The sequence below is a fragment of the Clarias gariepinus genome, chromosome 25, assembly GCF_024256425.1.
Source record: "Clarias gariepinus isolate MV-2021 ecotype Netherlands chromosome 25, CGAR_prim_01v2, whole genome shotgun sequence".
In the NCBI taxonomy this organism is placed as follows: Eukaryota; Metazoa; Chordata; class Actinopteri; order Siluriformes; family Clariidae; genus Clarias; species Clarias gariepinus.
In genome coordinates this window covers 2,110,790-2,137,500 of record NC_071124.1, presented here as the reverse complement: position 1 = coordinate 2,137,500, position 26,711 = coordinate 2,110,790, and the positions used below count along the sequence as shown (strand labels likewise).

Sequence of the window (26,711 nt, the reverse complement as noted above, 5' to 3'; positions counted from 1 at the left end):
GAAGTGCACTTGGGCAGTGGAGGTGTTCAGGACACAGTGTTTTCCTCAAGTAGGATTTAAAGAGACCAGAAGCTTCTGCTCGGTGAGTTTTGATCAAAATAACTTCTTGTTTTGTTTGAGTCCCAAATATAAAATATTTTGGTGCTCGTAATAATTTAGTGGCATTTTCTGTTTTTAAAAGCACCCTCATGCACAAACACAAATATTAACACACACTATGTACACTGCAAAAAGTCATTTTAGTGTTAAACAATACACAATAAAATTGTAGCAATTTTGCATTAAAATAAAAGTTTAACTGGAAAAAAATACCAAAGTAAAAGGGAATTAAGGGAGACATTAGAACGGCATGAGAACAGGACTTACACAATGAAAGTGTAACGTGTGAGAAGTACAAAAGTATAAAAATCCCAAAATATAGACGTGTGAATCAGACATGTGCAGGAGTGTGATTTGAAAGATACTGTTATAAAAGGATGTGTGTCAGACGCAGTGTGTGTGTCCATGGACTAATGTGCGAGACAGTCTTACTTTCTTCTTAATTCAAATTTTTAAATATTGCTATAAATATTATAAAAAAAAAAAAAGAGATGCATTTTACGGTAAATAAAAAATACAATCTATGCTTTGTTTGAAAAATTGCTAGTTTTTAGAAAGCTGTACAGATGTTATCGTTGGCGGCTACACTGCTGCTATGTCATGCACAAACACACACACACACACACACACACACACACACACAGCAGGATGTAGTTCTTACATCATCACCTAATAACAATAACTCTTATATGTTATGCCAGCCAAACACTACGTCATGCTAGCAGCGTAATGATAATCGAGGCAATAATCATGAACTGATTATTATTCATTTTTAATTATTATTATAAACGTTTTTTGTGTGATATCATTAAATAATAAATCACTGAATTAAAATCAAAGGTTTTAGACTCCTAGGCAATGCTACATGTTCATAAATGCATTAAATTTAACGGACAGCTTTCATAGAAATTCAAACTTTTCCGATTAAAGTAAACCAATGTGCTGTTGCCATGGAAACGAGGCCTTATCAGGGCGAGCTCACTAATATAATCCTGTACTTCTGTTAGAGCTGCTGTTCTAGAAAATTAATCAACTCCTTCTGACCAATATGAATCCAGATTTGTTTAAATAAAAATAAACAAGTTAAAAAAGAATTTAATTTTAGAACGTCACTCGTTCATTACGTACTTTTACACTTTCGCAGAAGTAAAAGTTTCAGGATTTGATATCACAACCTTCCGGGTACTAACAGAGCTTTATGCTTGTCTTGGCGTATATACTAGCATCGTGTTCGGAGCGTTTGAACTCTGTTCTGTATTCGGTGTGTTCCATTCTTTCTGGTTGCTATGTGCATGTGACATCACATCCTTTTTCACGCTGTAATGGTTTGCCTCTTCTTCCCGTCATGTGAAATGCCCCCAAAGTCAATTGTGAGTTATTGTAAGTGACATCTCACTGTAAAGTGATATAACAGCGGGACATCTGTGAGGCGTGTTTCAGTTCCAGTACCATGGCGGAAATGTCAACGCAGTCCTGGGGGGGGGTTCTGCTGCAGACGACAAAACTACGCTGTAGTCCTTAGGTCTTTATGCAGGAGTGTGTGTGTGTGTGTGTTGGTGTGCAGCATGACTGTGGATTTTCATGTAGGAGAAAAACATTATTAACAACCTCAATCACAATCAAGTCAAGAGGCTAGCACATTTGGCCCATGCTCAAGGCTAGTAACTGCATTTTTATCATAACGCCATAAGAGGTGGTTAAGACTTGACAAGGTACACTCATCCAGCGTTCTGTCCAGCAGCTTGATGTACAGGAAACTTGTTGGGCTCTGTTTCATGTGTACGATCAAAAATCATAGAGCATTTTAGGTTCTTTTTTGCTGTTCTGGGGAAAAAAACACACAAATCATACCTGCTGTTCTGGGGGAAAAAATGCTAATTATACCTCCGGCGGGATCATCAAACCCCAATGATATTATCAATCAAGGTTGCCAGGTTTCAGCAGAAATCCCAGCTTAACTAGACCTCAAAATACACACAAAAGGACCTGAAACTATTCTAAAAAATCTGTGAGTATAAAAGTCAGGATAGAAAGATCTCCTCCAAATCAAGCTCACTGTGGTGCACACGCAGACTTTATCCAGTCTATAATCCCCATGGAGCATGATAGCTCAAACCCCCCCCATCCTTCTGATCAGTAACCCAGCACCTTAACCGGTTGGGCCACCACTACACTTTGATGTTTGCAGAAATGTATTAGATTTTATTCTAATGATTCGCTATTAAACAGTAATTTGAAGGCTAGTGAGTATATTTAACCTAACCCAATCTGGCAACCCCGTCATAACCTCTTACATTTACATTTAGGCATTTGGCAGACCCTCTTATCCAGAGCGACTTAAATTTTTATCTCATTATACATCTGAGCAGTTGAGGGTTAAGGGCCTTGCTCAAGGGCCCAACAGTGGCAACTTGGTGGTTGTGGGGTTTGAACCTGGGATCTTCCGAACCGTAGTCCAGTGCCTTAACCACTGAGCTACGATTTTCACTCGAGCATGAAAGGGGGAGCAGGATTCCCGCCCCAGCGCACCCCAACTAGCACTTGTTGCAGTTTCTATGGTTAACCACTAGGTGTAATAATAACCCTATTGGTTTAAATGAGGCCGCTAACATGAGATTGAGCAACATCTAAAAAGGCGAGTGAATCAGCAAATTTACTTAATCATTGGTCATTTAAAAGTAACATTTGTCATTTTGAAGGGGGTTTAGAGTGTGGGCGAGTCAGCACTTGAGTCTCGATTTATTTACCAGAATTCTGTAGAATAAATAAAGCACAGAGGTACAGCATAAGAGCTGATATTAAAGCAGGTGACTGTCTGGATTAGTCATAACGCTAAGGACCAAATCCTGCTGCCAATATCAACACGGTTTTATAACGAGGATTAGAAATTACAATTTCCCCGTCTTGCCTGTGATTTATCAAAGTGTTGTGGTTCTTTATTTGTGAGATTAGATCCAGGTAAACATAATTGCTCTAATTGCTCAGGTGAAACTTTGGCTCTCTGTGTGTTTCTCATTAGAAAGAAGAACTTGGCTCAAGCTCCTTGGATATGTTCCAGTGTTCATTGTAAGATTTCGCAGCTTGGCAGGGGATGAAAGATAATTAAAACTGGAATTGATCTTCTGCACCCGTGTCTGTTTGTGAGACCTAATACCAGCCAAGTGTTATTTTAAGCTAAGATATAATCAGGGTTAAAGTTACGGTGAAGGCCAAAGTTGCAGCTTTGAGACACCACACACTCGTCTGAACCTCCTGATGAATGGCTCACGGACAGCAGGGTTATCTCGACCGTGCCTGGGTCACGCGGATACACAAACCACTAATAATAATAAAGCTTCTCGTTCTGACCAGTACTCTTCAAACTCATGTAACCTGAGAAATATGTATCAGCTGCTGAAGCACTGACAAAGACGAGGACAACAATAACTAATGAAGTTTTATAAAAAAAAAAAAAAGAGTAAAATACAATAAAAACCCTTGAAAAACAAACTAAAACCAATAAAGCTAACATATAGTGGAAAAAGGAAATGTAATGCTCTTTATTGTACTGTAATGGTAGTTTATAATTTAGTCTATAATTTTATTCTGTAAATGTTTTAATTTATTTCCAAAAAACTTTAATTCTATAAAGTTGCTTTGCAACTATGACCACTGGTAAAAGTGGTATTTTATATATATATAAATATATTGATATATTGGATTGCTATTCTACAAGTTATCCTGCACACCTAATAATATATAGTTTACTTGTTTGTGCATTATGAACTTTATTATAATAGCAGTATATGAACTACCCTATTTACTTTAACGCTAGTGTGCGGTTTACACTGTTACAGTATAATGCTTATTAAATCCATCAGTGCTCAGAAATCTAGTAATGACTGGCAATAAGAAAATTTATGTTTAAAAATGTAATCATTACTTTTAATATTATTAATTTATCGGTTTCTATTTATCCTAAATATCTGCATTAATGCGATTTACAGTGCACATTTTTCTCTTTTTTGGAGGCAGAACAAAAGGTTCTACACAGAACTGTTAAGCGTTCATTAAAATAATGTTATGTAGAACATATTACAGGAAGATTCTTTTGGTTGGGGCGGGGGATTATATTTCTTAAGAACAAAACTACTCTTTCTCTCCCTTTCTGTACGGATTTTAGCTGAGTGATGTATATATAATCTGATAATTGTTCAGCCTTTCAGTCGTTCAACTTTAATTAGAGGCAGTTTTCTAGACCTCAGCATGTAGAGATATAACACAGTATTCTTTATTATTTATTTATATGTATTTAATAAATCTGTCTTTTATTAAAAAAAAAAAAAAAAGAAATAAGGCATCTTTTGTGTAAACTTTAAAGAGATTTCAGTCCATTCCTGAGCGCTCTGGTTTCATCTGAGGGATGTGCGTTTGGCGCAGAGCTCCGAGAGCTCATTAAAAACATCCGTGTGTGTGTTTAGAGGAAATCGTCCCCTACATTTGACCTCACACACTTGGAAAATGAGCTTGGAGGAGGACAATGCCTGGATTTTCTCCACCAGGCTTCTGGATTTTCCAGGGAAGGAAAATAGAGAAGTTTTTTTTTTTTTCAGCAAGCCATTAAAAGGATCCAACACACACACACACATCTTGGTTCACTTGCTGTGACCTTTGTTACAGGTGTGTCCCATACACTTTTTAATAAAAGAACAGGCCAGGCTCATCACCACATTGTCGCCTGTTCATTACTGTACATAATAGCTCATTAGTCATGACGATGAGAGTTAATTAGAAAACAAGGTGAGGTGTGTTATCCACGCTGCACATTAATGATTTAATGTAGAGAGCACTAATTAGGGCACTACATAGGGGACTGAAGTGTGTGGTGTGGTGTGTGTATGTGTGTGTGTGGGGGGGGGGGGGTGTCTTAGGACTAGATTACAGCAGGCTATCTTTTTAAAAATGCTCAGACTCTTTTCATTCCTCTCCTCCCATGTCTCTCCGTTATATATTCCCTCCGACAGTATTTTATCACTGTTTGTCAATCCATTTCTCTCAGTCTTTCTCATTCTTTTTAAGTATCTCATAACTTTCTCCCTTTCTGTCTGTCTCTCTCACGCTGTCTTGCACTGTCTGATTCTTTCTCATGCTTTCTAGTTCATAGTCTCTCCCATTCTCTCTGTCTCCTTTAACCTTCTCTCCCTCTCTCTGTGTGAGAATATTAGACAGTGCTTTATGAAACACAATCACGTAGTCCCCAAGCACAAGCGTGCAAACAGCTGCTCCATCGTCAGTCATCTACAACCTCTCAACAAGTTAATGATGCTGCTGTGCTCACAGAACCTTCCAGATGTTTGACCAGAACTTTTACCACCAGCGTACTGTACATACCAACACAGTCTACATTTTCGGTAAAACAACACTGAGCGTCCTCCCATTAAATCTATCTTGTGCGAGATTGACCCATTGAAGCAAATGGCGATAAGGAATGCGCTCCCCTGAAGTCTGGTTTCTCTCAGGGTTCCGGATCTGCTCACCGGGTCATTCCCTTAGTTTTTTGATTTGAGCATAATCTGAGCTCGTCTGATATTTGCACCAAGAACATCAACCCACAGCCGTGTTAATCTGGGAAGGCTAAATAAAGAACATAAACTCTGACGCCAGCCAGAAGACTTCACAGCCGTCTGTCTTTCCGAGAAGATAGGCATGAGTCCGCACATGCAGCTCCTTCTGTCATCAGACAGGATTAAAGTGGAATTTAGATCTCATTAAAAAACAGGATGGAAGATTCAAAAGTCCTGCTAATGAGACCAAAATCTTTTCAGCACATATCTTGCGGCGACTGCGTACGCGTCATGAAAGCACAATCATTTCAAAAACCTTGCTCAGATGACTTTAGTTATGCTATTTCTCGCTAACTAGCTAATGTTATATTAGCCTCATAAAAAGCTGTTGTTCATTTAACATAAAATGTTGTTGCTTTGTTTTAAGCGTCCAGCTCAATTATTATTTAGTTATCATTTCATATTTGTTACGGAAAAAGATCAGTTTAATCTCAAAGTCTTGAGAACGTTGTTGCTAGTAGAGTTAGTGACTGAGTTTCTTTAGCGACCACGTCTCTGTTCAGTATCTTACACAGACACTGTGAAGGTGAAAGCAAAACAGAATTGTCAAGAACGTTAACATTTACCACAGAAATGTTGAGAAGTTACTAATAAAATGCTTTATAGGACTAAAACTACACTGTTATTAACTTAGCATTGACTGATAATCGATCTAATAAATGCAATGAAAGCACAGCCATATCGTTACAAATAGGAATGTTATTTTTGTCATATCATCTTCTGTAGTGTGTTATAACCTGTTTCTGTATATATTATATTATATGGAAAATATATGTTACATAAGTTACATTAGCTCATTGCTAATTATTCAGTATTACACAGTCTTCAATTGATTGTTTTTAGTAACCAGGGTTTTATGGAAAGTTTTGCTTTTGGCATTATGAAATATTTTTCAAACAAAATACAATGACTTGGATCATGTGGGAATGTAATTACAGCTCCAGTCAGATCACCATGACGTTATTCAGCTTTTATTAGCAACATGGCCTTGAATTGAAAAACACTTATAGCTAGCTAGTAACAAGCTGTCATTGGATATTGTTAACTAAACAGAGTTTTATATATATTTTAATAAACATGTATTAACTATGACTAGCATTAAAGGCTAGCATATCACATATGTTGGTGAAGTTAAAATATATTTACCTAAATAGCTATCTGGTGTGCTAGTTAGCTAGCATCCATCTATACAATTAATTATTTCATAACTACTTATTTCACTGACTGAACTGAACACTGCTAGCCCAAAAGTGTAGCTTGATTGTTAGCTGATTAGCATGTGGGCTAATGTACCTAAATACAAGTTTTTTTTTCTGGCTGAGACAAAAAAGAAATTTTCTATAAAACCTCTCAGCTCTGTAACATGTGTTTCAATCTAAGATCGTGATAGCAGTAATATAAAATAAATGTTAATAATATTAGCAAAAATAATTTATCATTAATTTCTGTTACCTCTGTAGTTAAAATCCATGTACACACAGGCAAAAAGCTGTAATTACAATTTATTTTAGAATTTTTACTTCACAGTTTATTTATGATGGAACCAGGACTGGAATATCAGCAGGGATTCGGTGTTGTTCTACAGGAAAGGTTTATTAGCAGCACAAACAAATGTCTCGTCATTTTAAGTCTTCTTCTGGGATTAGCGATGAGAGCGGCTTTGTGCAGAAACCTGTTAAAGACCAGATGATAACGTCTGGATTCTTCAGTGTTACCTGTACACATACTGTATCAAATGCATCTCATTCTTCTGCCATGTTCTTCTAATTAATAGCAGGTCCACGTCCATATGTACAAGTAATTATTCATATTAAATGACTAATATGAGATATAACCGAGCCTGTTTATGGGTGTACACACTGCAACAGGAAGCACAGGGTTTTTATCAGCAACATCTCAAAAATACCTGAAGCTAGCGGAAAATACAGGGAGTGTTGAAAAAGTGAGAGATTTTTTTTTTCTTCTTTTGTGTGTGTTTGGTAAACAAGGAGACCATTGTGCACCTGGACATTATCTATGTTTTCCTTAACATACTGTATTTCAATATGCATGCCTTAAAACTTAAATAGTTCTTTGATTTTTAGAAAAAAAATGTCTGCGCATGTTTTTGTTTGCCATTAAATTTTTTTGTAAAAACGGGATTTTATTTATTTGTTTTAAATTGATATCTTAATCTTAAGTTGGTTTTAGGAACAAAACTCTGGCGACCCTAATAAATGTTGACTTTGAACATATTTTTCAACACCTGAAGTCAAACCGGGACTTGTGATGACATTTTTAAAGAATGAAGGCATTTCAGACATTCACTTTCTTGTAGACATTCACAGAAAATGTAAGCATGGTACAGAAAATATTTTAAAGAAGGTCGTATAGCGAGGTGACACATGAACATTTAGCATGTGGAACGCCTGACCATTGAAAATCCAACTTGTGAGAAAGAACTTTCAGTGAGTTGAATGCCTGATCCTTGAAAATCCACGCCACCAACTTTTGGAAGGAAGAGACGCTGTCCGTGTGAACTGTACACAAACTCGTTCAACAACACGACTTGTACATTACAGGAACTCGGCAGGAAGTTATTGCCACGTTCCCCATACAGTCCTGACCTCACTCCAACAATTTCCACATGTTTGGGCTGTTAAAAGAGTTGCTGGGAGGCCAGTGTTATAGCAATGACAAAAACAGCAATCCAATCATGGCCATGGCGTACTGAGAAAACTTTCCACTGTGATGAAAGCACTAGTAAAATGCTGGGATAAGTGAAGAAGTCTAGCAGGGGACTATATAATATGTGTGGGATATAATAACTGTGTTCTGTTATTCTGCACGATCAAAATTCCTGGTTTAGCTTAAACGCCACTCACATTTTAAAAAATCTATATGCAATGTGTAATTTCTATGTAACATAATGAAACATATAGCCTATGCATGGATATAATGTGATTACAAAACCCATGGGGGCGACCATTGGTAAATCGAGAAGTTTTTGTCACACACTTCGTCTGCCACAAGACACTTTCACTACAAATCTCATTTACACTGTTTAAATGCAAAAATGAAGAAATCACTGCTAAATATATAGGTTAAGATACACAGGGTCAATATTAAATGGCCCACTTATAGTATCCAGTACTAGTCAAAAGTTTGGACACAAGTTTGGATTTATTTTCTACATTCTACAACAATACTGGATGTATTGGAACAATACTATAGTTTTTTCAAAAATATAAAGTAACACATACAACATTGGGTAATTAAGTAACAACAACAACAGCAGTCAGTAGTTATTTTAAGACATGAAGGTCGGCTGTTCTGGATCAGTTCCTACAAGAACAGTATTGTGTCGAGTGTGTTTGTAAAACCCATCAAGCTCCATGATGAAACTGTCTCTCATGAAGACCTTCCCAGGAAACCAAGACCAAAACTGAGCTCTGCTGCAGACGAGAAGTTCATTTAGAGTCACCAGCCTCAGAAATCACCAATTAACAACCAGCACCTCAGATTAGAGCCGTTCAAAGGAGATTATTGTGTGTTTTGGATAAACACATTCAGTATGTTTTTACAGTGTAGAAACAAATAAAAATCAGGAAAGACCATGGTGTTAGAAGGTGTGTCCAAACTTTTGACTGATACTGTGTTTACTTTGTCCCTTGTCCTGTAGAAAGTTAATAACTTTTCCATCATGTGTGTTTTTCCATCTCCTCATCAGAGCCGGTGAAGCGAGAGCGAAGGCCGTGCTCTGCAGAGGATGTGGACAATCTGGACAGGAAGTTGAGCGGCAGGGACGCGTGTGACAGATCGAACCTCTGGTCTCCTCGCACGCTTCCTCGAAAGCACACACTCACCATGCAGACGCAAAATGCAGAGCGGCGGAGGGAGGCCTTTCTGGAGCTCCTGAAGCAGAAATACCCTCATCATGCTTCGGCCATCGCGGGACATCAGGAGAGACTCCGGGATCATGTAAGCTGCTCATTCTGGGTTTTGTTTGGTTAAAAGGTGTGGATTCGTTTGTTTTCAGACAGTAGTCCAGCTGCTAATTACAGTTTTATTGTTTTTGTAGTAACAGCTTATGCACAGGGATGTGTACAGCAGACGCTCCACATAAAAACATTTAGAAATCAAATTAAAATAACTTGTGCTGTTAGTGTAATAAAAGACTCAGGATGTGCTGTTCGAGGAAAATAATCAACCTTAGCCCTTCCTTACCCAGTCAGTGTTTTGCAGTTTTGTGGCTATTCAGTATTCACAGCTCATCTCATGCTTTACATTATATGTATAATTGGCTGAAGATGACATTTTCTTTTAATCATACTTTATTACATTATATTAAACGAGTTAATTCTTCTCTGGTGCGGTCTTTAGAACAGTCCGAAGATCTTCCTGATTCACTTTCTGATTAATATCTTCACTGGCAGGGTCAACCTTATCACTTTATTGACAGGATAAATCTCTTTTAAAATCTGAGGTCATTAATTAATTTGTTCTTGTGCTGCAACTGTGCGAATGAATGTCTCTTTATGAGCAGTTTCAGTCTTAATGGACTTACAGTCGTAGAGACGACATTTCAATCGCTGCTCATTCCCACTTGACATTTCCAGCGCATCCTTTCTGCTTGATTAAGCTTAATGTGTCTGAAAACGTACATCAAAAGCTGTTAATTCATTGATTAGTCGATTGATTGACAGTAGTGCCGCTGCTGATTACAGGTTTATTGTTTCTGTGGTAAGAGCTCGGTGACACAGGGACGTGTGCAGAAGATCCTACATTCAAATTATTTGGGAGGAATAAAAGAAATGGGGATGTTCTGTTAGAGGAAAGTAATCAACTTTATCACTCAATATTATACAGCTGTGGCCAAAGGTTTTGGAAATGAAACAAATATTTATTTTCACAAAGTCTGCTGCGCAGTGTTTTATATCTTTTTGTCGGATGTTTTTGTTGTATACTGAAGTATAATTACAAGCATTCCTAAGTGTCAAAGGCTTTTATTGACAGTTACATTAAGTTTATGCAGAGAGTCAATATTTGCATATATATATTTGCAAATGAATTTCTCTTTAATAGCAGTTTCAGTCTTAATGGACTTTGTAGAGATGACATTTCAATAGCTGCTTATTTCCACTTGGCATTTTCAGTGCATCCTTTCTGCTTAATTAGGCCTGATGTGTCTGAAAACATGTATAAAGGATTTAGGGGACTTTTTATTTAGGGTGTATTTGCATTTTACTTGCTGAGTGATTAAAAGTGTGTGTAGGCTGTGTGAAAGTTTTACATTTCGAATTAGGATTGAAAATATTTTGCATGGAACGACATTTCTGACATTGGGGCAGGTGTAGTTCAGTGGTTAAGGCTGAGTAATCCCCTTATCGTAACTATGTCTGTATAAATAAAACAGGTTTTGTATGTACATTGGTCAGAACTCGCTCTTTCAGTGATATTCCGTACACTGAAGGACCCAAAGCAAGACTTAAGACAAGAAAATTTTCTGTCTGTATGTCTGTGCAATCAGATTTTGTGTAAAAAACATCATGCAAAACTGTCTGGACAGAATTTACTGAATCTCCTGCAGTCCTTAGATCTCTACCTGAAGTTAAATCTACACCATCACTAAAATCTAAATGTTGAGTAAAAGTGATGTTATGAACAGCTATGTGTGGGATTTAATAATCTACTGTAAAATAATCTACTAATGCGCTACTGTCTCAATGTAAACAAACACCTGCACCAATAGATATTAATTAGAAAAGATAAAGTGAATATTTTGACTGGGATTAGTTCATATTTTCACTTTGGCTGAAATAACAGCGCTGAAGTGGTATAAGTGAATTTTAACACGCTGGAGTGGTTTTAAGACAAAACTTCATCTTTATCCTTTGATCTACTTTTTCCATTTCTCATCTGTGATTCACTCTCCGATTACCGAACAGGGAGTGTATTTGTCTGACCACCAAAGAAGGACAACTTAGTGTAAACAAGGCGTAAGATACTCAACCTTACAGAATGTGATCTCTTTGTATTAATAAGTTAGACAGAGAGTTCTGCTGTACAGAGAGACACACAGACATGTACGTGGGCTTCAACCTCAAATAATAATAATAATAATAATAATAATAATAATAATAATATCACTGATTACATTAAAGATCAGCAGATTATTTTAGGATTTAACTTTTTAACTATTTCTGCAAACTCTTTTATACTTAATGAGATTAAATGTAAGCCCCTCTGGATAAAATGTAATGTATTTTGTGATCTACAGAACTTTACATTGTAATTACGCACTTTGGCCACAAGACGGCGCTTAGAACCAATACAGCGGTACGAGTCTTTTTACTGAACCGACTCTTAAAAACGAGATGGTTTATGTCGAATTTACTTTTTTCCCCCCTTATTTACCACATAGAGGATAAGAAACGTATGTGAGATTTATTTTATTCCTGGAGGAAGTAAAGAAATAAACACGTTTACTTATACTGAAATGACCTGGATGATTCGCGTATTCGATTCATTTATAAGAGTCGATTCAAAATGAACAATAAAATGAATCAAATTTAATAACAATCATAACAATAATTATAATAACAGGACAGTGCTGAATGGGGTACTTTTTTGCGTAACTGAAGTTCATACATGTGTATAATAAAGTGTTATACTTCAGGAACTGTGGTTTGTTTTGTGAACCGATTCAGTGTCGCAGAGTCGGTTCCTGGAGTGAATCAGTCCGCGGAGTTGTGAGCAGAAGGGCAGGTTTAGCAGGTAGGGATTAATGTCAGTACACACACACATTTCATCACACCAGAGAGAGAGTGTGTGTGTGTGTGTGTAATAGAGAGAGAGGGAGTAGTTGTGTGCGATACAACCAGCAGCAGCACGAGCAGCAGTAACCACGCGCGCAGGAGCCTCTCCCCTGGCGCGCTCATGCCGCCCCCCCCGCGCGCGCAGACTCCGGCTGTGCACGAGTTTATCCGCGAGCTGAGCGCCGGGACCACTGGGATCTCTCTCTAAGGTACCGCGCTGTGATTCTCATCGTGTTTTCCACTTGCGCTTCTCCTCACGTGCGGTGCGCTTTTACGCGTGACGCGCAGGTATAGTCCGCGCGTGCGGGTTAACCAGGAGGACTAGTTAGTGAGTGACATGACACAAGATTAAAGAGAAGACTTTTATTATTTTATTTTATTTATTTTAAAGAAAGATTAACGACTCCTAATATCTCTGCTCATTGTTGCTCATTTGTTGATTAACTTCTGAACAATGTGAAGAATTTGTGCAGTGCGCTCGTGTACAGTAGTGCGTGCACTGTAATAACAAAAAATAGCAACATAATATAACATAGCGCTTTGTACTGAAAACATATAAATAAAAACATAACGTAGTAACATATTATAACATAACACACTAAAACGCTTTGATCTGTCACCATCAGTGCTTGTTTTTGTTTTTGTATCAAAGGGACGAACAGTTACAATGTCGCGCCCGAGTGAGCGCGTGCGTGCGTGTGTGTTTTTGTGTGTGTAGGTGTTTGGGTGGGTGTGTGTGTGTGTGCGGTGGGTGTGTTATGGAGATCACAATAAACTGCAATACTGAAAGTTATAATATAAATGAACTGCACTGTTGCTCATGAGGGATTAGTTTGGTTCCTTCTGTACTGTTTCTTTTCAACCACAAAATATTTAAACTTTGGATATAAAAAGAAACACAGCATTTCTTCTTTTAGCAAAACCTGAGCAACTGCAAGATATCATGCTTTATTTTAAGGCTGTCAGCTGTAGTGTGTGTGTGTGTGTGTGTGTGTGTGTGTGTGAGCCTTCTGGCGTTTCTTTAAAAGCAGCAGAGTGGCTTGCAATAAATGTGGCACGAATTCAAGTGCAATCTATATCCAGATGTCAACAGCTGATCTGAGCTTCTGTCTGAGCAGGTTTCAAATTGGCCTTGGCTCAGTTTCTCTGATTTTATCTTTTTTTGTGATTATTTCCTTGTGTAATGCACATTTAAAGTACCCTGATTGTGTTGTGCATGTTGTTGTGTAGATGTTGTGTTTATACCTATGCCTCAATAAATTACAGGCTTACACTCTTTAGTACACATGTCCTGGCAAACCGATTACGTACGTCCTGTAAAAGCTGTTGCCAAAACATCACTGTTTTGTTGAAGGAGAGCAAAATTTTATGAAAGAACGTCACATGTCACTTAAACCGGTGTGTAATATTTTAAAAGATGCACTTATTTTTGTCTACAGTGCTGTGATTTTATACTTTTTTACTTATATTTATTTTTATTTTACAGTATTGTGTTAATGCTACAAAATGAAATTAAATATGAAATGTCCCTCGATCACTTGTTACTAGTTTAAGCACTAAGGGGGGTGTTGCTGTTGCTGTCTCTGGTGGGCGTGGCCTGTCCAGAGCCATTCAGACATACCCACACCTATATCCATTCTTTACACGTTACATGCAAGCTAACAGTAATAGCGTTATATGCACTCACCAGATTATTATATTTTTTTTTTTTTTCTTTGTAATATCCCTACACACATATTTAATGTGAGGTTGTGCATGATGTTGTATGTCGTTTCTGATGAAACAATGCTTTTTTTATTGTTGTGCATCAAACCAGCCAGGACTTGTGATGAATTTTCCTCTGATGGAAGGTGTAAAAGAGACTGACTTTTACAAGAGACTTCAAGCACAGTACGGTGATGAGACTATTAGCCGTATCAAAACATGCAAACGGTGCAAACGTTTTAAAGGAGGACGTACGTCTGTAAATGATGATCCAGGCCTAGGAGCTCACTGCAGTTGTGAACATTGTGAACATTCAGTGAGTGGAACACGTGATTCTTAAAAACCCACGTTTTTACCAACTTAAAAAGAATAGATGTATACATTCCTGACCGCGCTTCAAGCCACTTCCACATGTTTAGGCCATTAAAGGAGTTCCTGGGAGGCCACCATTTTAGGAATGACTCAGACAGACAGTCCGACACGGCTCCGGCAAACTGAGAAAACTTTCTACCTTTTTTTGGGGGGGATTTTTTTCCAATTTTCTCCCCTAATTTTAGTCGTGGCCAATTCCTCCCCGTCACTAGGGGGCTTCCACATTAAGGCTACTACTAGCCGAAGACTATCATGTGTTTCCTCCAAACCGCGTGACGTCAGCCGACCGCATCTTTTTCGAACTGCTTGCTCACGCACCATTAGGGGCGGAGTAACACACTCGGAGGAAAGCGCTAGCCGCTCCTTCCGCGTGCGCGAGCTCACAGACGCCCCTGATTGGCTGTAGAGCCGTGATTAATGTGGGAGCGCGAGTACCTCTCATCCCTCCCCCCTGAGAGAGGTCGGCCAATCTGCTCTCTCTAGACCTCCGGCAAAACTTTCTACCTTGATGGTGTCCAAGCACTAGTGAAACACTGGGATAAGCGCATTAGTGTATCAGGGGATTATATATAGAAATAAAGGGAGTTTTTACACTCAGAACTGTGTTCTGTTATTCTGTACAATCACAAGTCCTGCTTTGACTTGAACACCACTTATAATTCCAGGCAGTGGGGAACTAAAGGAACTTTGCGCCATATGTGCAGAATGATTAGTCCTAGAAATTATTTAAACAGATCATTTGGATTTGTCGCTTTAAAACACTTGAGAAAATTTCAGTTTTAGTTTCAGCTCCTGTTAAGCCCCGCCCCTCACAACATCACAAAGTGTAGGACTGGACGATATGACATCATAGTGTCGATATTATGATAAATCACTGCACAATCCACTTTCTGTTAGATATCGTGTACTTTATAATATCTTTTCTAACACTATGTCGTTTGTAAAAGGTTAAACCTTTGTTCTGCTGTAAAGAGTTAAACAGTATAAGTTTTTACAGTTTAAATAAACACTGCTGTTTGTTAGCAAACTAAAAATTGTGATATATTGCTTATTGGTGAAATGTCGTGTCATATGTGATATGATGTGCTATATTCATCATATGATTAAAACCTAATGGCAACCGTAGGATGAAAGCGGGTGTGTGCATTGATTTATAATCACTTTAAACACATGGATTACAATTTGCAGCTGTAAAATAGTTGGCGTAATCTCAACATACAGTCGGATTTACAGTCCTGATGGTGACACTCTGACGCTCTGACTGAGTTGTGAGGTCAGTCTGATCAGACGTCTCTCTGATCTTTGTATTTGTGATGACAGCGAGGAGCCGTATTCCTGCTGTGGGTAACTACCCAAGCACCCCTTCCTCCCCTCCCCCCCACCACACACACACACACACACACACACACACACACACACACACACCCTTGACTGGCTCAGACCGACCGGTGAAAGTGCATTATCAGCATGTGTTTTCTCCTTGCCTGAATTCCCCATGGCCTTGGCGCTGAGCGATTTCCGAGCCGTGGGAGCGATGCCCTTATTTTACCTCCTCCAGTATTCTCAGAAGCCAGAGAGCGTGCCCGAGGAGGCTTGATTTATTCTGGCCTTTGCATGATTTTCAAAGGCCTGGCTCAAGAGCAGCGCAGACGAACCGTAACCCCTTCCAGCTGTGATTAGGGAGCGCAGTGAAGCAGACCAGTGCCTTCAGAGTGCCGCTTCACCTCACCCAGAGTGTTACGTGTTCTTTAACAATGGGATATTTGACACTGATAACATTTCTGTAATACACTAGTGTAGACAGATAGATTACAGCAGGCGTATTGCCAGTAAGTCTTTGGTAAAGTTTGTTAGAAAATATAGGAATCTGTGAGTAATTTTTTGCACTAAATGATTTTTTTAAGACTATCAGGAAGCAGCTGATTTTTTAAATTCAGAAAATTGTGACTTATTTTAATTAAGATTATTTTGTTTTTCTTTACAGGGTTTGTCATTGCTATTTAAAATATATTGTTTATAGTTGGGGCGGCACGGTGGTGAGGTGGTTAGCACTGTCTCCTTGCACCTCCAGGGTCCGGGTTCGATTCACGGCCAGACTCCATTCCTGTCTCTGTGTGCATGGAGTTTGCATGTTCTCCCCGTGCTTGGTGGGTTTTCTCCGGGTACTCCGGTTTCCTCCCACAGATATTCCAAAGACATGTAGGTAAAGTTAATTGATGTTCCCAAATTGCCCATAGTGTGTGACTAGGTGTGTGAGTATGTGTGTGTGCCCTGCGATGGATTGGCCCCTGTCCAGGGTGTACCATGCCTTGTGCCCTAATCCTCCTGGGATTGGCTCCAGGTCCCCGTGACCCTGAATACAGGATGATGCGGTATAGAAGATGAGTGAGAGTGAGTGAGTGTTTATAGTCGCACACTAAGATTTCATTCAGCCAACTTTAGCTTTGATTACACACACACTGTGGTGTCTAGTTCATGTGTGAAAAAGATTCCTCGTGCTCGCAGAAGCGCGCTCTCACAATTTGAGCCTAATGAAGCCGGAATCAGGGAAGAAGAAACCCTCTGTAGATGTGATAACCTGGTGATTCAGTACATTCAGGTGGTCAGCTGACTTCAGTTTATTGCCCCATAACGTTACTGAGTCTAGACCTGAGTAACTGATCAACCCCAGATCATAACACTGTCTCCAGAGGCTTGTACAGTGGACACTATGCATGATGGGAGCATCGCTTCATGTCCTTCCCTTCTCACCCTGACACGCCCATCACTCTGGAATAGGATCAATCTGGACTCATCAGGTCACATGACCTTTCTCCATCACTCCAAAGTCCAGTCTTTATGTACTATTTACACAAAGTGTTTAAGTTATCTACATTCATGATTTCTTTCCGGTTACTTTTTTTTCCACACGGTTCAGTTCTGTCTTTCCAGGTTTTGATAATGTGTTGAATAATACAGTACCAGTCAAACTTTTGGACAACTATAAATTAGCAACATCAGGTAATTAAGTAACAACGGCAGTAACAGTCAGTTGTTATTTTAAGACGTGAAGGTGAGCTGTTCTGGATCAGTTCCTACAAGAACAGTATTGTGTCGAGTGTGTTTGTAAAACCCATCAAACTCCATGATGATGAAACTGTCTCTCATGAAGACCTTCTCGGGAAACCAAGACCAAAACTGAGCTCTGCTTCAGAGGAGAAGTTCATTTAGAGTCACCAGCCTCAGAAATCACCGATTAACAACCAGCAGCTCAGATTAGAGCCGTTATGAAGCTTTACAGAGCAGAAGAACATTTAACTGTTCAAAGGAGATGGAGGCATCCATAATATGCAGTGAGCAATGTTCTAGAGTGTAGAAGGAAATACAAATCAGGAAAGGCATTGGAATTAGAATGTGATTCCAAATGTAGTGACTGTGTGTGTGTGTGTGTGTGTGTGTGTGTGTGTGAATATATACCCTTTATATTTCCACTATTTTCCACAACTTCCTATTTTTCGAAATTTCCTAATTCAGTTTTAAAGTTTATTACGTTTTAGCCACTCAGCTGCTTCCATTCACAGTGAAGTTATTTAATTTATAAATAAATAAATGTTTTACTGATAATACAGAGATGAAGGAACCCTGCGCTAAAATCTTTCTATGGCATAAAAAGCAGCTTACATAAGTGTTTCTTAAAAGCTACCTGTCCATGTTAATGTTGATGGAAAAGAAAAAACTAAAAGTCAAAGCCGTGTTCCTAGATTTCCTTGGAGAACCCTTTAGCATCTCTGATCATTAGGTTGAACCGGTATTGAGACGCCTCTACATGAATCGCCTCGCCTCCTACAGACTGAGTCACTTGTCGCTTGTGGCGCAAAAACGAGTTCCTGATCTCGCCGAAGCTGGAACACCTTTCACACCCGCCACCTTTTTTTGTGTCGATTTAAAATTTGAAAAATGCCTCGTTCTCTAACCGCTCCTTTTCTCCCACGCTGAAACTGGTTTAGTCTTTCAGAGACTGGCGTTTTACGCTAGTTTTAATGAAGTCTCTGCAGGCTGAGTCATTACACACACAGCGCAGCGAGCCACCTGTCATGCTCCATAAACCTCAGGGTGAGGGGATGGGAAATTTGGCAGCAGGGACAATAGAGGCTTTTGTTCTATCCTGCAGCGTGGTGTTACACATGACTAGCCAGGAAACTTGTACCGCACCGGCACCTGTGCTGAGATACCATCTACTGTACCACAGCACCTCCTCCAGTGTGTGTGTGCACGGAGAATGTTTGCACAGAGAGTGTGTGTGTGTGTGAGACATGGTTCATGTGGCATGATTATTGATGGTACGATGATCGATCCAGTACAATGGTTTGAAACTGTTTGCACACGCCAAGGTTTTATTAAATAATTAAAGGTTCTACATGGAACCTGAAAACCTGTAAGGTTTCCTCCCAGGAGACACTTTTAGAGCACATAATGGTCCATCTTCATGTCACTGTATAAAGTGTGTAGAGGATTAAACTTGGCAGAATTTGGGGCATTTTTGTCTGTTTGTTTGTGCATGCATCACGTAAAAACTAATACTTTGTTTCATCACAATCGGCCCACGGAAAGAGAAGATATGCTACTTTGAAATTTAAATTGAAAACGCCCTTATAATAAAAAAATTCTAACATTAAAAAAATCATTTGGTCATCTCAAAATTCAACAGATGGCACTGTACATTTTTTAAAACCCTTCATGAGCGTGCAATTAAATTCCATGTGAACGAAGTCGCAGGCACATCCAGTATGGCAATATAATATCATCATCATCAATTTTGTGGTATTATTACTATTATTCCTATTGTTCCTACAAACAGTTTTCTACCTGAGCCTTCAATAATGAACTGGACTCCATATGAACTTCTCCACATCTCCTGTTATACTGATCTTCCAGCCTCCTAACACACAGTATGAGTGCAGATCAATCCCTGCTATCCGTTTTCACCCAGATGAGGATGGGTTCCCTGTTGAGTCTGGTTCCTCTCAAGGTTTCTTCCGATTACCATCTCAGGGAGTTTTTCACACATTTCATAAACATTTCCATAATTTTCTTTTCATTCTGTGAAGCTGCTGACATTGACCATTGTTAAAAGCAATGAGAAATAAAGAAATAAAATGTAATTTAATTTATTTGTCATTTAATATTCAGATCCATGTAATGATGTGATCTCTAGGCAGAAATATTCAGTTAAATGTGTGAGTCCTGAAAGAAGAAGCTACAGTGTAATTCACACTCTGTGGCTCGTTATCTGTAAGGTAAACCATAAATCAGTGTTAACGACGCTACGAAGCAGCTATTAAACCCTACTGATACAGTATGTGTGTATCTATAGATATCAGCTATATTACTGTATATACTAGCGTCATTACGCGTCGTTGACTGTTAATGATTTTGTTGAAACAGTTAAAAGGTTAAAGCTTAACATAATCTGATGCCCTTTAATGTATTCAGTGATATTATTATTTCAGGTTGAAGCCCACGTACATGTCTATCTGTCTTTCTGTACGACAGATCTTTCTCTCCATAAAGAAATCACATTCTGTAAGGTTGAGTATCTTACGCCTTATTTACGCTAAGTTGTACTTCTTTCTTCGTCAGCCAAATATCGTACACTCCCTGTTTAGATAACATGTGATGTTTAGATGTTTCATAACGTCACTTTCACTCAACATTTTGAGCAGCTAACACGCTCGGTTCGGATATTTTCCGCGCCCTCACTTCGGACTGCAGTAGATATGTTTGCTCTAATGACCCGTGTTTTATCTTATAGTGAAGCTTCACATTACTGCTAGCACCACGGTTTCGGAAAATATGAGACAAACCGGTTTTAAACTTCCCGCAGGAAGAATAAACACACACTGATCTATCCATTGAAGGAGCCAGTTCTGACCAGCGTACAGACAAAACCTTTCTTTTATTTATATAGACGTGAATGTGATAACATGCATAAGGTGACAGATGAAGGTTAAAACCTGTACATAAGTAAAGACAGTCCTTAATCTGAGTAAGTGAGCAATTAACTTGATGGGAATATAAATATAAAACAATATCCAGGTGATGGAAATACAACGTTTGGCTTTAGGATGAAACTTCACCACAGATCGGTTTAATTACGCTCCTCCGGCAGAAGAACTGAATTATTTGGTTTCTGCAACAGTTTGTGCATGTCGCAACTCCACTCTGCGAATACGGCGATACGCTGGAGTCACACCCTTAATCTCGCCGGAGGCGTCGTCGCTGCTTTGTGAAATGTTGACGTGGTTGTTTTTGAGGAGCTTCATTAGCTTCAGGCGTGTGCTGATGTTAACTTTTTATTTTAAATACACTCAAATTTCAAATTACCACATTACAGAAAAACATTCTTTTGTTCTCCATGTTGTTTTATACTTTCGTGAATCTCTTGGGGATTGACTGAATCTGTCGCCTTGTAAATGCAAATTCCATTGCATTGCAAATGTTTTCACATGACGGTGTGTGATGTGACTACGTATCATATCACAGAGTCATTCTACAATACACAGTGTGTAATGATGATCTACTATGAAATTGTCAAAAACAGAGTTTGATGTTATTCTTACTGAATGTTTTTACAGAAAGTAAAACTCTTGAAGAACTGGAACATTTTGTTTGGCTTCTGAGCAACACTTTATCATCTGGAAATCACAAACTTGAATCCTGAAGACTAACATTTGGAGAGCAAAACTGTCCGGGTGGGAGGGGCATCATCTCTCTCACCTGTCAATCACAATGCCTATACAGTATATGTAGAAGAGGGCACATAGCAGGTGAAAACTTAAGATTGCAGTTAGGAAACCTGTGAAATCTTTTATATTGCGCAAGACTACACTGGACCTAGAATGCAGCCTTGAGGAATGCCATGTGACTGTATGAAGTAATTTTGTCCATGATGCTTTCACAGTCATGGCTCTTCCCTTTGATAAACAATATAAATAAAGATGTCTACAGTGCACACACACACACACACACACACACACACACACATTCTTTTGCCTTGTCCATCTGTAAAGGTCAAACCGGGTAAACCTGTTCTCCGGGTGAACTTCCTGCATGAGTCGTCTTCGTTAGCGCCTTCAAATCCGGTGCTCTGTGTTGAAATGCTAAAAACTGAACCGACTCTGCTTTCAGTGGCTGAAGAAACTTTTGGCACCGTTGCAGCGTGTCTGTCGACACGTTCTTCTGGCCTGAGGATGATGTGTTTCATGTGGAATTGGGGTTGTGCCCGGAAACACATAAATTATTGAGATGTTGGACATGAATATGGAGATTTAGGGTTGCCATTCTACATCAGGTAGAATCCTCATGACCATCACTACTGATTATACTGTAATGTAAGGCGTTATTATTATTATAAGTATATTTAGTATAAAATGTTATTTTTTCTTTCTGATAATAAACAATTTCACATATTTAGCTGTTAATATGGGTGGGTCATTTATATAGAATTTATTTATAAAACAAATACAAATTATTTCTTTAATTTAATGTATTTTATTAGATTTAGTTTGCACTGGATTTGCCAGTCTAAATAAGATAACATGAAAAAAAAAATTCTCTTGTAATAATATCTGATTAAAAAAGAGGAATGCTGAGAAATAGATGTTGAGTGACTACATTAATTGACCGTGTAGTTACTGTTTACATTAACAAAAACCCTCCAGGTAAGTTAATTAATTAGTTAACGATTAAATATTTTGGCTGCAAGTCAAAATTGTAAAAACTGCACATCTGGCAACCCGGCTCAGATTACTGTATCTGTTGTGTTTGTGCTGTAATTGTAGATTGTGTGCTGCTTGTGGGCGCCGGGAGGTTTTTTGTGGTGGGTCGTGCCCAGGCTCGGAGGTGTTCGAGGTTGGGAAGCTGGTCTGAGTGAACAGGAGGCTGGCTGTTACTGGGGCCAGGCTCTGTACCAGTTCAGCCACTCGTGTTTTCATTGTGGTTTTGAAGAATGTGCTGCCTTTCTCTCACACATTCCTGCAGCTCATAAGAGCGACTATGAGCATTCAAGCTTAAAAAAAACATTAAACCATGCTGCTCTTTTTGTTTCCGGAACTTTCTGACACTTCTGGTTCAGTTCAATAATAATAATAATAATAATAATAATGTACATTTGCATATCCAGTTCAGTGTTGCTTTCCATCCCCATATAAAAGGCAGAACACAGGTACGATCAGGGACACACAGGAAACTGGAGATGAAGATATGACGTTGTGAAGCGTTCACTGAAGGTTTTTATTTAAAAAAATAAACCTGAAGTTCAAGTGACTCGGGTTTGAGCTGCTTCTTGTTTTGTGTTGTATGTGTTGGATGATCCAGGGTTTATGTGGATTTAGAGTCAGGCCACGCAGCGCTTAAGTTGATTTTCCGGGCGCAATGTAAGACTATGGCTCTGAAGTTGCAGGAAATTCAAAATTCTTGGCTTTTAGTTCACTATTATGATTCGCTGAATTAATTTTGATTCACTCTCCAGTAAATAAAAGCTGCATATGTTGTGTGATTAAATCACTTATGCAGTTTCTCTGTTGCTTACAGAGAAACTTGTTCATTCATGATTTTATTTATAAATGATCCACTTTTTCGAGGTAAGATTACGATCTCTTAGCTGTATTGGGGGGGCCGGGGGGGGGGGGGGGGTTCTGCACGGTGATCCTGAACTCTAAAGAGACAATATTATCATAATCATGTTGATGTGTTTAATATTGGCCTTGAACAGTGTTTGAGTATACACACAGCCAAAGCATACATTTTAATGTGACAAATTGTGGTTACATCACAACATGAAGTTTATTTCTGTTCTTTATTTCTTATAACTGGGAATGGGAGACGAATCCCAGGGTTTTTTTTTTTTTTTTTTACTTTATAAGTCTAGTGCAGATCTGCATATTCATAGCCCTTGAGTCCCAACATTGTAAATAGAATCGTTCTGTGTGTGGATGTACAGTACAACCACCGTAAAGAGTGCATTGTCCTTTAAAGATACTGACATTAAACGTTATAATATTTAAGCATTAAACTGAACCCAGAGTTAGTAAACGGTCATAAAGAGCATTGAGCTCACGAGCGTTATCGCGGTAGTCTTAGGAACATATTCATCAGATTAAATTCATATGCTGAGGTACCACTGTATGTATTTTTGTATTTGAGCTGGTAAAATTTCAGTGTTTTTTTTAATCCTGCAGGTGGCGCAGTCTAAACAAACAAATTATTTATTTAAATATAATATAGAAAAAAATCTATATATATTCAATGAAATTTTTATTTGTATAGTGCTTTTAACAATTGGCATTGTCGCAAAGCAGCATATAGAATAAAATCGCAATACAAATCGAAACGGCACCGAGGTATCGTGATAATATGGTATCAGGTGATTCCTCATCATCCGTCCTCAGGAGCTTATTTAATTATTTTTGGCTTGTTTACTTGTAGCTCATTTGTTTAGCAGTTTTATCCCAAAAGTATTTAATCCAGGATAAAACAGAGCTGTAGAAAGATAAAGGTCTTGCTCAGGGGGGTGGGGGGTGGGGGTGAACTGTAGCAGTTTGGTGGTGCTGGGATTTGAACTCAGAACCTTCTGATTAAAAATCCCAAATCCTTAACCCTGTCCAAGTCTTTACTCAAGGCTTCAGATCATTACTCTCTATATTATGAATAATTCTGCAGATTTCGAGAGTGATTGAGTAGAACCTTGTGTGTGTGTGTGTGTGTGTGTGTGTGTGTGTTTGCAAGTAAACATAAAAAAAAATAATTCTACATCATCATGTGATATTTACAGACGTACAGTTTTAAGAAATGTGTAATTTTATCATCAGAAGTGTTTCAGCGTGTGTGTGTGTGTGTGTGTGTGTGTGTTCGTCTCACTCTCAGACCCTTGTCTCACTGTAATAATAATAATAAAAATAATAATCCCAGGAGTTCTGAGCAGTGGTAATTGTGGTTATTTGCATCCCGAGTCGTTATGACTCGCTTCCCGAGGAATGTTGTGGTGTCATGCGTCCCGCTCTTCCCTGCACGCAGAGCTGGAAAATGTGGTCGTTCTCTCGGCTTCTGACTCCACGAGCTCGCCTTTAAAAGTTTAATCATTTCTGACAAACTCACCACATGATCGCTGTGGTCTCAGAAACACACACACACTCACACACACACACACACACACGCACACTCACACACACTCACACTCACACACACTCACACACACACACACACACACACACACACGCACACACACACACACACACACACTCACACACACACACACACACACACACACACTCACACACACACGCACACACACACACACTCACACACACACTCACACACACACACACACACACACACACTCACACACACACACACACACACACACACACACTCACACACACACACACACACACACACACACACACACGCACACTCACACACACACACACACACACACACACACACACACACTCACACACACACACACACACACACTCACACTCACACACCCACACTCACACACACACACACACACACACACTCACACACACACTCACACACACACTCACACACACACACACACACACTCACACACACACTCACACACACACACACACACACACACACACACACACACTCACACACACACACACACACACACTCACACTCACACACCCACACTCACACACACACTCACACACACACTCACACACACACACACTCACACTCACACACACACACTCACACACACACACACACACACACACTCACACACACACACACACTCACACACACACACACACACTCACACTCACACACACACACACACACACACTCACACACACACACTCACACACACACACACACACACACACTCACACACACACACACACACACACACACACACACACACACACACACACACAAGACAGCATTTCCTCGTGTGTGGAATATCAGGAGGAGGAAGCGAACATGTCCTGAACTATTTCTGTCTCTTTTTGTCTCTCTCTCTCTCTGTTCCCCTCGTCTCCTCTGCAGCCACAGAAAAGCATTTAACACGATTCTCAAATTTCCCATCATGTCCCGGGTTTGTTAAACTCTGTAACCTCCCAGGACTTCAAAGCGTGTAAAGAAACATTGTGTAAAAGAAGAAATAAAGACACAGTTTGATGATTATATTTAAATGCACTAATGTTGTGAAAAGTTTTTTAAAGTAGCTTTAAAACCGAAAAACACACTATAGGAAGACGAAAGTAGCTCCGCCTCTGACACTGGAGACTCCTTCCATCAATGTTCAAACAAACATCTGCTTGCTTTTAGAAAACTTCATTGGTTATTTGTAAACCTGTTTATGGCCAGTGGAGCGTCTGCGGTAGACATCCGTCTGAATGAGCTGTTACCATGGAAACAATAACCAGAAAGTCGGAGCGAGTGACAAAGGCTCATTATAATATTTAATTGCTTTGTCATGTGACTAGAGCTTATTATAATATTTCATTCATGAGTCCGGTGTTGGCTGCCCGGTGGTGTAGTGGGTTAGCACCGTCGCCTTGCACCACCAGGGTCCGGGTTCGATTCCCGTCTCTGTGTGTGTGGAGTTTGCATGTTCTCCCCGTGCTTGGTGGGTTTCCTCCTTGTAGTCCGGTTTCCTCCAACGGTCCAAAGACATGTAGGTTTGGGTGTTGGTGTTCCCAAATTGCCGTAGTGTGTGAATGAGGGTGTGATTGTGTGGAGGGATTGGCACCCGGTCCATGACGTACCCTGCCTCGTGCCCGAAGGTTCGATATAATATCTGAAGTAGAAGCACGACGGACACAGAGTTAAAAAGAAAGAAACACAACTACAGTAACACATGTCACAATGAAGGAAAGTGGAGCAGAACACTGTTTAATGTGCCTTCACCTAGAACCCGAGTTTGAAGAACGGACGTCACCTGATTCTTATGCATTTTGCATAAATTTGCATGAATTTATCTCTGCGAGTACTTTCGTTTTTAATCCCACACTGGATAAGTCATACATACAGTATTACAAAAGAAAATCTTTTAAATGTTTATATTGTATTTATTTCATTCGCTCGCAGACCAGTAAAGCATTTTATATCTCATCTTATTTCATGT

The 26,711-nt window shown here is 39.2% G+C and overlaps 1 protein-coding gene across 4 annotated transcripts in view; it reads left to right on the top strand.

Moving 5' to 3' along the window:
• Positions 1-26,711, top strand: part of si:ch211-207d6.2 (sickle tail protein homolog) — a 61,176-nt gene that overhangs the window by 11,754 nt on the left and 22,711 nt on the right. For 2 of the 4 annotated variants that reach the window (XM_053486561.1, XM_053486562.1), the window contains exon 2: positions 9,412-9,662. In XM_053486561.1, the coding sequence (XP_053342536.1) occupies positions 9,412-9,662 (251 nt within the window). Of the gene's footprint in view, positions 83-9,411; positions 9,663-12,523; positions 12,709-26,711 lie in introns of those variants that run through there. The other 2 variants (XM_053486563.1, XM_053486564.1) reach the window with 2 other exon arrangements.